General features: G+C 35.1%; 1 protein-coding gene across 8 annotated transcripts in view; it reads left to right on the top strand.

Moving 5' to 3' along the window:
* TTC7B (tetratricopeptide repeat domain 7B) overlaps window positions 1–13,601 on the top strand; it is a 138,203-nt gene that overhangs the window by 96,566 nt on the left and 28,036 nt on the right. For 6 of the 8 annotated variants that reach the window (XM_066998259.1, XM_066998260.1, XM_048070506.2 and 3 more), the window contains 3 exons: window positions 563–613; window positions 5,808–5,948; window positions 12,366–12,568. In XM_066998259.1, the coding sequence (XP_066854360.1) occupies window positions 563–613; window positions 5,808–5,948; window positions 12,366–12,568 (395 nt within the window). The remainder of the gene's footprint in view (window positions 1–562; window positions 614–5,807; window positions 5,949–12,365; window positions 12,569–13,601) is intronic. The other 2 variants (XM_048070503.2, XM_066998256.1) reach the window with 1 other exon arrangement.

Raw genomic sequence — 13,601 nt, 5'->3', positions numbered from 1 at the left:
TAAAGCCCAGGACTTCCATTTCAGATAAAAGTTACTGTATCCTCAGGGAAAGCAGCTTCCAACATACACATGAGCAGTAGTGGAACCATGGAAAAAAAAAAAAACAAAAAAAAAACACCCACACAGATACTGAAGTCCTTTGTACAGTGTAAATAATTTATGAAAGTCAAAGCTCTCTATCTTTGAGTAAGTAGAAGTTTGTCTAGATGCTTATAGCTTTCTGGTATAGTTAACAGGGCTGAAAATCTCATGTTTCCTATCTTAGTTCTTTCTTTTTTTCTGGAGAAAGAACAAAAGACTTTTTGACTTTATTTGACTTGACTTACAATTTCTGTTGAACAGGAGCATGATCTTAGAGGTGTAGCAAAGGCTCTATGAAAATATCTATTGTAAACAGTGATCTCCTTATTTAAAATTTTTATCATTTGGAACCCTCTAAACCTGATTTATGGTTTGAAGATTATCAGAAATCCTCTGGCTTTCTTGGAGTTCTTGTTTATTTATTTATCTATTTTTCTCTTTCTTAGTTTGGATTTTAATTTGTGGTTTGATTTGTTCAAAGGCAATCCATCAGATGCTTACTTTCATGGTTTTTACTCCCCCTTTTCAGTTTGTAAGTAGTATTCACTGTGCAGTTCCATTAATTTCCTAAGGACTTAAATCACCTTTTCCTTTACCACAAAATGTACATGTTTTGTCCATCAGTAGTAGAAGTTTGATAGTGTGTAAAGCAAGGCTGATGCTCTTTGCCCATTCACCCTAAGGTCTGTAATCTTACAAGATCTGAATGCACTCAGCTAACACTTGCATTTAATAATTAAAGAGGCAGTATTCATTTCTAGAGGACTGCAAATAAAGATATATTAGGAAGGTCTTGTATAACATAATGGCCAGCTGCTGGTATGTTGTATTATAGGAGATTTTATGCCACTGCTGTTCCTAAGGAGTATATTGGTCTAGAAGGTAACATTGCAACTTCTGTCATGAGTCACAATAAACTACTACTTTCTCTTGTGGTACAAATTTTACATGTAGAAAAAATCTCTTAAGAGTACACTTTAAAATAATGAAATGATGCCAACAAGCTGAATAAAAGAAAATGAAAAATATGGATCAATAAAACTAATTTTGCTTTAACCAGGATTCAAAACAACATTCTTTCTCTCTAACCAGTTACATTATAAACTCGTGCATTTGGCCTTGAATAGCAAATTTTGAATTTGTTTCTCATTGAAAAGTAAGAAGAGATATAAAACAGCGTGTTTGATGGTGACTAAGCACAGAAAATGTTTTTCAGAAAGCGTAGAGAATACTGTAAATGATGTTAGCTATACATGACTACTAAAATCTCCACGCATAACAGTACCAAAAGATCTTTCTAATTTTTGATTATGAAAGGTGTCTCAAACACCTAATAAATTTGATACAAAATAATGTTAATTTTGACGAAATCTGCCAATCTATCATATCAAATATATCATTTCAGTGATGCATTAGTCCTGCAGAAGGTACTGCCTCTTTCTATCATGTTTGCCTTTTTTTTTTTTTTTTTTAGCACAGTTCTCTGTATGTTGCACCACTAATGTTCCTACTGGCAGCTTTGTGTGAACGTAATGTTGGAAGTCATGGGTTGGTTTTTTTCCTCTTCACTCCTGCATGAGCATTGCTTTTAAGGCATTTTTATTTACATAAATTATGAAACTGTTTTATAATACACTCTTTTTATGGTATAAAAAGAAATCCTTTTATAGTGTTTTTTGTCAGTTGATATGAACCTGTTTCATGAAGGATGTCAGTCCGTTTTTTTTTAAACCCATTTTCAGAAGGAAAATTTGATGCAAGTTGATTTTTATTTTTCTCCAAGTGCTGATAAGAGTCCATGTCGCAGTTAGTCCCTGCCCCTAAGGCAACATTGTTAAGAATTTATTGGGGAATGACCAAGGAAAGGACTGAAAAAGTTGTAACATGCCCTCTGTTTACGTGGGGTGACTTATGGATGTTATTTAAAAGATTGATTTCATGCAGACTTTCCTGTAATATTTATCTTAAGAAAAACCTGAAATTGAACACTTTGTTGTTCACAGAAGTTGAACAGTAGGTATGACTTAGAAAGTAAAGGTTTCTATGTGAGACTACTTCACCTCCTGGTTAAATTGTATTTATATAAGCCTGTTGGTAGTTCTTCTGTTTAGATTATTGAATTGAAGCATTGACATAACCATAGGTTGTTGCAGATACTATGTTACTATGATGAGTAAAAAGTCTGTAAATTCCGGACAGATGTTTTTGTAGGAAACTTTTTTGTTTAGAAGCATTTTGTTAGGAAAAAATAAGGCATTCTGTCACACTTTGCAGTGTGCAATGCAATTGTGATTCCAAATCTTAGTCAATAGATAATTTAAATAAATGTACGCAAGATTTTGCAAAGACAGTCCCTATTTCACAGTCATCCCGCTTGGTATAAACAAGCCTTAAGACAAAACTGAATAAATGAAACTGAGTAGCCAGGATCGATTTTGGTGATCTATCTACTTTTTCCAGACCTCATCCTTTTCCATCCCAAAAGAAACACTCTTTTTTGCCTTGGTACTCTGAAGGAATTTTTTCTTGATTCTTAAGTGTCACACTATAATAGCGGGTCTAGAAATTCTCCAGGAAGAGCAAGAATATTTATATAGCATCCGAGGTAAGGTAAAGTTGCAAACAAGGAATTCCTATTGCTCTATTGAGCATTTAAAGAAAACTACATCCAAATGAATTGTAGCAATTGTAGTGAAGATGTGTTTGTGGTTGTCTCAGGGCTACTGAACGCAGACTAAAATAAGAAACATACAGGTAAGACTGGAAAGAGAGAGCAGGTCTTATGACAAAACCAACAGGGAGCCAGCATATAAATAGTTGGCTGTATAAGGGCTGTGAGGCCTCAAGCAAACTTTAAGATTCACTCTACCCTTACAAACCACTATGTTTTTTAGCTACTTATCGTTGAAATTAGTATAAATTACACAATTACAATGTGATTATAAAGATCTCAATCTGAGGACCCTGGGTTTAGAACGGGGTTAAGTAGAATGTGGAGAGAGGTCAGAAGAAGCTTTTAGCACGCAAGAGACTTCTTTAAATGATCTACTTGTGTACAAAAATAAAGCTTACTCACTGTGTTTTAACACAAAGTGCCAGAAATAGTCAGGTGGCGGCTAATTGTGTTAAAGCTAAAGAAGCATTCAGGAGTTTATGGGTTAGAGCTATCAGTATGAGTGCAGCATACCTGAAAGATTCCCAAATGAATTCAGTACTGTAAAGAAGACTGCTGCTATTTTATTAATAAATAAATAATAGTAAAGATGCAAAACTGTGATAAAAGATGCAGTGGTAGTGCTGATTAGACATGCAAGGCTCTACTGGAGGTCATCCATTCTCCTTTTGGAAACCATGTAGTCGTGTGTCTGATCGCTCGTAACAGCCACTGCAAGAAGGGTTTTTAAAAAAAACAAAAGAAAACCCCCACAAATATTGGTGCTCTTGTGCTGTTCAACATCCTTAAGTTTTATGTGATTTTAAATAAGACTGAAGTGTGAAGGATCTCAGTGGCTGGAATTTCCAAACACCTCTGGGAAATATTACACCAAGTTTCTTTGTATTATGCTTAAAATTTGGTCTTCAAACTTAAACCCAAAGAAACCACTTACTTGGGATGTTGTTTAGAAGCAGACTAAATTTAGGTGATATATTGAATAATCTGCAGTCAGAGTTTCAAAAACAGTTAAGTTACTTGGCTTGTGTTGAATTTTAGATTAAGGTTCATGGTGAATTTACAGTACACTTTTATATCAGCTATATTAATGTAATGAAAGATGAGGTAAATATTTTTTAGTAGTTTGGTTGAAATAGAGACACTTGAAGACTAATACTTTGTTGTGTATACATGTATTTTTTCTTTGGAGAACTAATTGCTGAAATACCTTAAGGAATACTTTTTTCCTAAGGGAAATATAAGAAATTTTAATCATAGAATGGTTTGGGTTGGAAGGGACCATAAAGACCCCCTGGGTCCAACGCCCCTGCCATGGGCAGCGACACCTCCCACCAGACCAGGTTGCCCAAAGCCCCATCCAACCTGGCCTTGAACACCTCCAGGGATGGGGCATCCACAGCTTCTCTGGGCAACCTGTGCCAGTGCCTCACCACCCTCACAGAAAAGAATTTTCCTCCTTATCTAAACCTACCCTCTTTTAGTTTAAAGCCATAACCCCTTGTCCTAATAAACCAGTTTAATAATAGTATTTTGTGAAATACATCTTCTAGAAATATATATAGTTTAAATAAAAAACTATTTTTTATTCTGCCAGAAAGTCCCGGACAGGAGTTGGTTACAATAGTAACTCAGTATCCACACTGTTTTAACTTGAGTGTAGGTGGTAATACTTTCATGGCACTGCTGCTCATAGAAATTTTATCACACTAGTTCTTTATATATAGAAGTTGATGTACAACAAGTTCTAATGATATATTACCACGTACATTTTATGGTTAAGTACTGGAGACTTAAAATCTAGCAGCGCACTTTCTGTATGAAATAACTTGCGGCCTAGTTAGCAGCCAGAGTCTGGTCTACACTGGTCTGTGTAGTAGGAATTCCTTCTACGTTTCTAGTCTGCTGATTTATCTTGTCACACTTAAGAACACACGTTTCATGTGGGAAATCCCTTCTCATTAAAAATCTTAGAAAACCTGTGGTATTGAGAGTGAAGGTTTTGTTTATTGTTTAACTGTTAATGATGAGCTTGTGGGATATGTTTCAACCTGTATAGGATTCAATACTTTCTTCTAAGATACCTGTCATTGTTGATCATTACAGTATGGAGCTGGGCTTAGGAGACATCTGATCCAATATGGAATATTTTACTTCCAGTATTTATTAGTTGGACATGGTCAGAATGAGATTTTGTAATTCGTAATTATAAAACAAGGGGTACATTGAAGCTTAGATGACAAAGAGTGTCTATTAGAATATGCATGGTCTTGATTTTAAAAAAATAAATAAATCAAGACTAAAGACACTTGGAGTAACCTGAACATGCAAAGTACAGTTGTCATTAGGTATTCTCTTGTAATAGAAGCTTTTTCACATCTGGTGGTTTGAAAAAGGTAGTATTTGCTAGTGATATTCTAATCTCACTCATAAATGCTTTATATGAAGAGAATTATTCAAGGCAACTTTGGGATTCTTCTTCATGCAATAGATTTTTTGCCACAAGGCATTTTAATTCAGCCTTCTTGATTAGCTAAGGTTTACATTCAGTGCAGTTAACTGTGTATTTGTGATGGGATCGTGTTGTATATTTTAGCTCTCTTTTTTTAAAATGCTATTATTAGTCTTAAAATAGTCATCTAATTGCACTCTATGGAAAGACATAGCAATTACTAACATCAAAGTGCATGCAGCAAACTGAAGATTACAGTGTACAACACCATCACAAACCTTTTTTTGGATCGTACGTTTGCCATAAGAGATGTCGAGTTTAATAGAGAGTATTCATAGCAGCAACCCAAAAAACGTGTCATGTAGTTACCAGTGTTCAGTGTAGTTTTAGTATAGAGTCTTTCAGACCAGTATAAAAGTTTCTGTGACAGGAAAAATTAATCTGACATTTTAAAAAAAATCTCCAAAACGGTATGTTTAAATTAAATCTAGAGGAGTTTTAGGTAAAACTTGTTAAGAAAAAGGCTTATGATTAATTGTTTTATGCAATAAGTATGTCCTTTATTCTTTTTCTGATTAGTATTTTTTTTAATTACTTGTACAGGTTCAGTCCATGCGACATCAATAGCAGCTTCTAGAGTAGAGCAAGCACTGTCTGAAGTTGCGTCATCTCTGCAAAGCAGTGCCCCTAAACAAGGTCCCCTACATCCTTGGATGACTCTGGCTCAAATATGGCTTCATGCAGGTACTGTGAAAGTAAAATATTTCTTGTTCTCTGCCATCCCTTTTATTGCTAGCTTACAGACTTGCAGAAATCTGGTTTAGATTTCAGAAGCTGTTATCACTTATCTGAAGATAAACTCAAAATTTGCCATTTTGCTTCATTTTTTAAAAAATATAATCTTGTCTTGTCTAGGAAATGACGATGTGAATTGTCTGCTATTTCATTCTCTCTAACAGGATTGCATTTTCTTGTCAGAAGATCAAACTTAAATATTATGAAAGCCATTATTCATATTAAGAACATATTGCATACATTCTTAAGAAATATTTACTTTTTTTTACTTCTCTTTAAAATGTTGACAACAAATCTTAATCACCAAATGAATGTAAGCTTTTAATAATGATGTAGAATGTATGATAGCTTGCTTAACAAAGAGTAGTGGTGAATTTCTCCCATAACTTTGAAATAGGGGTATGTGTTTATAATGCACTCTTTTTATGTAAGAATGGGAACACATGTTTCTGTGGTGGTCTTCCTGTATTTCTATTACATATAAAATTTGTGTTGTGGAAAAACAATAGCTAAAGCTACTCCTGTTGTTTGGTAATACCCATTTGACTGGTAAAGGTACATGTTCGAAACAGTACTGTACACACAGTATGCATGATTCCTTCCTTCTTATTGAAAACTGATTTTTTGTGAGTGCCCCTTGTAAAAAGGCTGTTTGAAAACCAAAGCAAATTTGTGGTAAAGAAAGAAACATAGTGGGCCCAAAGTCTTCTCTCATCAATTTAGTCTCTAAAGTACCTTGAATTTCTTAGTATTTGGAAATTTAGTACCTTGATTCCATTGGGTGGAAGATGATGTTTGTAAGGATTTTCAGTAGTGTTGCTGGAACTAGAAAAGCTTTATCATTGAAAATAATTAACTCTGCATGTGACAGGACAAAATAAAAAAGGTGGTGATGAGCTGTTTAGCTCTCTTCCTCCTAGCTTCATTGTTGAGAAAGACCCAGGATCGTTTTTCTAAATGTGGAGTGATCTTGAGTGGTTTTAGTAATTGTTATGCTGCTTCCTGCCTCAAGCTAAATGCTACGCCAGTATCACAAGTGGCGGTCCTACAAAATCTTAATCAGAAAATGATCATCCAGTGTATTTTTACAGTTGCAAATGTATCCTGTGAAATAATACTTGCATCGGAAAGGTGTTATTTAGAAATCAATCAGCAATTGTTCTGCTTTGGTCTGCTCTCAGGCTTGAGCGATTTTCAGTGACATAACTATTTTTTCATTATACTCAGCCAGTATTGTATAGACACGATCAATTTGCGTTTATTCTATGTGGTAACCTTGTGTAAAGTTTTTCCAAGATACATTTCATGTAGTGTATATGTTACAGAGCTGTCATTTGGAAAGAGTTGTATCTTATTTTTGCAAAATGTTGGAGTTCAAATTACCAAGGAATTACTGTTACTAGGAAATCTTGGTGTTTATAATCCACATTCAGAGCTGTATTTCTTAGCATTTTAATTTACCTGTTTTGCATTAACAGTTCTGTTGTGTGAAGGCCATTATGGAGCAATGGCTCTCAGATATTAATTAATGTTTCAGAGGGGGGGAAAAACAACAGGATATGGGAAAGAACAATGATAGTGATTGATAACTGATCTCATTTGGGGGTGGGAAGGTTCTTCCACAACAACAGAGACAGAAGGAAGCAAGGCTCACCAAGGCATGGTGCAGTCACCTGCCTTGCAACATGGTATCACTGGCTGTAAATATTTATAAACCATCATGGATGGCCATCTACAGTAACTCCTAGCATCTGCAATGCTGTAAGTTCTCATCTTTCTGTGACAGCTTATTTTGTCCATGCAAGTGGCTGCTACTGTTTCCTCCACAAAGGAGCGGTCTGGACACTCTTCACTGAGCCCTTTGTAGACCACAACATGCATCCACCTTGGTCTTCCGCTGCTGCAGTCTGCTGCACACTCCACTTTGCCCTCATAACAATTTCTGTGTGAGCATGGTCTGCAGGCCATATTCTTGTCCCACCTGGAGGAAGCACGGGTGGGAATTGGGAGAGGAGTGGGGTGGAGAGCAAACTATAAGATGTTAAAGATTCAGGGGAAGAACATGATGTATAAAGAGTGCCCTGACACTTTGTGTAATGGGGAGCAATGAAAGAAATACAACAAGAGATGAAAGACAGCTGCTGTCAGTCTTCAGAGAAAGTACAGCAATGTGAAGCTTACTTCCTCTCCTTTTTTGTATGTTTCTGTTCTTGATGCTTTGGGCAGGTAACTTGTGCTGCATTTAAGTGTTCAGGTATCCTGCTCTAACTGTTCAGCTACCTGTCCTGCTACAGGAAATGCCCTGAGCCTTGAAAAAGGGTTTTGTGTTTGTTTTTTTTTTTTCATTTTTTTTTTCTGTAGGAATATTCAGAATTAACATTTACTCTAAGAAACATGATACAAAACAGATATAAAGGTATCTTCATCAATACATATGAGATACTCGCATAGAAAACAGTCATGAAATTACTTAACACGTAACTTGCAGCACATGTTCTTTAAATAAAAATGAAGACTTACCATTGGGAAATTGCTTCCTTTTTGAGACTCATGCCACATTAACTGTTTGACTCCCTGTATGGTTGTGCAGTGTTTTACTACTTAGCGGGGGAAAAAAATGCATATCTTTAATGTGCTTTAAACATTAAAATACAAAAATTGAGAATGTTAGATTATAGAGACATGGAAAAGTTATGAGAATAAACTCTAATACATGCTAAATTTAGTGGAATTTATTTACCCAAATTAATACATATCATGTGAGAAGGATAGAAAATATTTTTTCTTTATTAATATACACTGTCATTGCAGGTATCATTAGAGTAAAGGAGTGTGGCATTCAGTCTAAAGAATTTGATTTTTCAGAACGTAATTTTAACGTAATTTTAATTTTTCATCTTGTTTATTAATGAACTCTTCCAGCCTTTTATTTCTGGGCATAAAATGTAAAGATGGGAAGTCAGGTTTATTTTAAATATAGAAAATCAACAACAAAAACTCTTTTGTAATTAGTACATCCCCCAGTGCTGCTGTTAAAAACCAAATCCATCCCTAAATGATCAGTGGCTGTGACGGTCACTTGACACATACCTCAAAACTGGACTCAGTATTGCTGTGTAGCTTGACTGAAAAGTGGATTGATTTGAGTGGATTGATTTGACAATAAAATACAAGCACAAGCATGGAAGGGTTTGAGCTGGGGCATTTTCTGAGTGGAGACACTGAGAAGTGCACACCAGCCTTGGCACTTGGTTTCTCATCAAAGTGATGCCCCCCACTGAAATTTTCCAACAGTCATCTGGCATTTGTCAGTGTTTTGCAACTACTTTCCTTGAATTTACCATGTTGGAATTGAACTTTTTTTTTCCTGAGTTTGAAGTAATTTATATTTTAATCAAATTTACTTTTGCTCTAAAGCAATACTTTTTTTAAGGCACGTCATTTGCCTTGTATATATCAGATGAAATTATCTCAGAATGAACAGCTCTTCTCCAATATCAGAAATTTCTTGAATTAACTCTTATGCTTACCGTTCAGCCAGAAGTTCCACTTTCTATTAAATCTTTCATAGTTTTCCAAACTTCTCTAGAATTAAGATATTGTCTAGAAAAAGTGCACTGTATGTAGCATAATTTCAAGTACCTTTATACAGAAAAGGATTAATTATTTAATTACCTTTTAGGAAGGACCGTTAATAACTGTCAAGTTACTCTGCTACAGTTAATAAGCAAAATTTAATATTTATTACAGTGCAAAGCAAGTGTACCTTTATAAATAGCATTGTAACCTCTACTGGCTACTGTTAAAAACCCAAATTGCTACCATACTTGCTTACAGAAATTACAGAATTTCAACTGCGGTCTGTTAAGTTAGTCGAACTGTGCATATTTTTCAGTCTAGAATTACTGTGGTAGCAGATAAAAATTACTTGAGTAAGTGATTAATTTCTGCATATTATTTGCTGATTTTTATAGCTTTTAGTTAATACCCTTCACAGACTGGTTTAGTAGGTAGGTCTTTGTGTATGCATCATGATATGCTTCTGCTTCCTTATACCTAGCTTACAGTTGAAAGCATGAACCACACATCTCATAAATGTACTGACCTCTCAGGATGGTGTTGAATAGGTGGTTGGTTTTTTTGCTGTTTTTTTTTCCTGTCTTCAATCAGTGACAAGCTGGATAAATGATACTTTTCCTGACTGTGTTTTAAACAACTTTGGAATGTCTATTTTAAAATATTTCAAGTCTGATGATGCTGGAGAAGAAACAATAAAAGGAGAGCTCAAATGGTTAGCACTAAAATAATATAGTGTATTTTATTCTCTCCAAAATCTTGTTTCTCTCATAGTAATACTGACCATGTAGGTTTCAGAAAAGCACTCAAAAACGAAGTACCTAAGCTTTCCCAAACTATTTTAGGGGTTAGAGCAAAAAAAACAAAAAGAAAAACAAAAAACCCACCAAACTCTCAGTACAACTCACATTTTCTTCTACATGCCTGGCTCTAAAGCTCTGGCTAAAACTTCCTTTTTTGAGTCTACCAACAGTAGAAAAGTAGAATTATAGAAATACTTAATTTCTTCCAAATTTAGGTTTTGATTTCAAAATTTTATACCTTTACTATCTTCCAGGCTTGCTATTCTTCAGTTATATAGTGCCATCTCTGACTAGGTGAGGTTATTCTGTTGCTGGATCTGCAATTTTGTGTGTTAGTTCTTCAGAATGGGTGAGATTTTTCTTTCAAAAAGCATTTTATTAGCTTGCTTGCAAAAATATACTGCATTAATCTATATGTCCTCATGACCATACTATTTATGCTAGGTAGACTGTGTTCTGTGAAGTCACTGAGTCATTTAAGCAGCAAAAAAAGAACGCTCTTCTGGTAAAAATGTCTCTTCTCCCATCAGTAGGATCAGGTCTCAAAAGAAAAAAAAAAAGAAAGGGGTTATGGGTTATGATTATGAATATTAAATAATACCAAGGTGTATGTAATATATATATATACACCAATAATAGCAAGAAATGTAATATAAATCTATCAACTGTAGGTTAAAATTTATGTACTCTGCTGTACTGAAGTTGACTGGTTATGGATGCTAACTATCAAGTCCGCTTGATATGATTATCTCATAAGGAGACTATTTTAAAGGCACTCAAACATTGATCCCAGTCAGAGTTTAGGTACAATTCAAAATCCACTGCTCTAGTGTGAGATCCTGATCTCAGAGCCTTTAAAGCGAGGTGGGTGCCCTGTACTCAATAATGAGAGAAGCATGACCTGAAGACGGGTAGGTTGCTTTGCTCTTCTGATGAAGCATTTTGATTTAAACCTTAATGTTTAAGACTTCTTTTTGTGCAGTGTGATCCAATAGGATGCAATTAGAAAAATTGAGGCTCAATTTTTCTGGGATCAACACTAAGGTAAAAGAAATGTACACCTCAACCCAGAAACAACAGTATCCTTTTTCTTGCATTTGATCTCTTTACTCCTCTCCTCCCCCTCCTTTAGCAAGAGATTATCTTAATTCAGCAGGGTAGTGAAATATGCAGTGTTGAAGAGTGCTGTAAGAGCTGCTTGAAGGCAAATACTTTTTCTATTGTTAGTTGTTAATTACTTACTGAATTAACTTTTTTTTTTCCTTTCCTGTAGTCAATGTGATTTAGACAATTTTCAGGCTACCTAATGCTTTCATGAGAACTGATTATACCTTTTTTTAAAGCTACAAAATTAAATGTTCTTAGATAGCTTCTGTAGGATGTCTTAGGAAAAAAAAAAAAAAACAAAAAAAACTTGGAGATATGAACCAAGTTCTGTCAAATCAGAGTGTTGAATAAGCATTTCACATGTTTTGCTAACTTAACTAGGAAACGTTTCTCATCAACTGCATTGTATTTCTTTAAAAAGGATTCTGCTTTGAAATAGGAAACTTTGAACCAGACTTGACATGTAATGATTGGTAATTGGAGGAATTGCTACTTCTTGCTGACTGATGTATAGAAGCAGAAAAGCCTGTAATTAGTTCCATGCTCTTACCTACTGTAAGGATCTCTGCTGCTTTGTGTTGGGCTTGCTGTTCTTAAATAGCACTGGAATACTTGTGTTTAAAAATAAGATAAAAAATCCAAGACTCTGGTTAAAAATAACCAGAGAGTTTAAAAGAAACTATAAGGAATTTTCTGGTGTTTAAAGTAGCCATTTAAAACAATTTATGCAATAGTTTCTCCTAAGCTGCAAAATTTCTTGAGGAAAATGACCTTTGCCTGGAATGAAACAATATGCACACATAGAGAGCTTGTTAAAATATCTGGTTGTGGTATGATGTTGCAGGAATCATTCATTGGTCTTCACTCTTTCCTTCCACAGCCGAAGTGTACATAGGGATTGGGAAGCCTGCTGAGGCCACAGCGTGTACCCAGGAAGCAGCTAATCTCTTTCCGATGTCACACTATGTTCTCTACATGAGAGGTCAGGTGGCTGAACTTCGTGGAAATATTGATGAAGCCAAACGCTGGTATGAAGAGGCCTTATCTATTAGTCCTACACATGTGAAAAGCATGCAGAGGCTGGTAAGTCAGAAGTTCATGTTAATAAATTATTTTGTTGCAATTTGTGGTACTGGATTCTGCAATCTTAAAGAACTTGTATGGCTGCTCCATAGCTTATGAGTTTTCGATCTCTTTTGGATCCATTTTCTTATTAGCGAGGTAGATTTGAAAGCAATCTTTTGTGGCTTTTTATTCTCTTCTTTGCCTGTTGGGCATGAAAAGGATCTGGAGGCAATAAGTATTTCAGTCCTAACAGAGACTTCAGGAAAAGAAGTTATTCGCATCTGCCTAATACTCAGAGCCATTGGGAAATGAAGGTGGATCGTGGCAGGAGAAGAGTTAGATACCATAGTCTAGTCATTCTCTATTCATAGTCTAGTCATAGTCATTCTAATAACTAATTCCTGACTAAAAGTGGAATTCTACACATTGATTAACTACATGTTAATACCTGTTAATTAATGCTACGTGATTTCTTCGATTTTTGGAAGATAGATAATCAGTTTTGCCCTCAAAGAAATGTGTAGCTCTAATAACAAAGGTGCCTTTCCCAGTAAACAAATGTATACATATATTTATATAATTATACACACACACACGTATATTTTATATATATTGTCCTTACTACACTTGGAAAATTTATCTCTTTCTCAATCTACTATCCTTTTCTTTAGGATAGAGCAAAGTAGAACAGCAGCAATCAGCTTCTTCTGCCCAACCTTTTTGTTTAGTAGGATAAGCTGGTTTCTGCCTAGGTGCTTATGAATTATTCAGAGAAATTTCTTGTGCATCCCTGAGGGGAACATATGAGACAAAAGATCAGACAGGAAGACAGCACGAGAAAAGTTTTTTGTTTCACCTTTTCAGCATTTCAAGATATTTGAGCCTACTGACAAATGCTGAAAGGTTAATTTTTCTGAAGAAAGCTGGCAGTCAACCAGCGCAGTTCAGTGAAAATGAAGGCTTATGTTTTTCTGGATTTCTTTTGCTCCTCCTCCCTTTAATAAATAGTCTGTAAAACACCCAGTGCTCTTCAGATTAACTGAGAAATTAG

The sequence above is a fragment of the Anser cygnoides genome, chromosome 5, assembly GCF_040182565.1.
Source record: "Anser cygnoides isolate HZ-2024a breed goose chromosome 5, Taihu_goose_T2T_genome, whole genome shotgun sequence".
NCBI classification, from domain to species: Eukaryota; Metazoa; Chordata; class Aves; order Anseriformes; family Anatidae; genus Anser; species Anser cygnoides.
The sequence above is the reverse complement of the archived record's forward strand: the minus strand, read 5'-3'. Positions and strand labels throughout refer to the sequence as shown.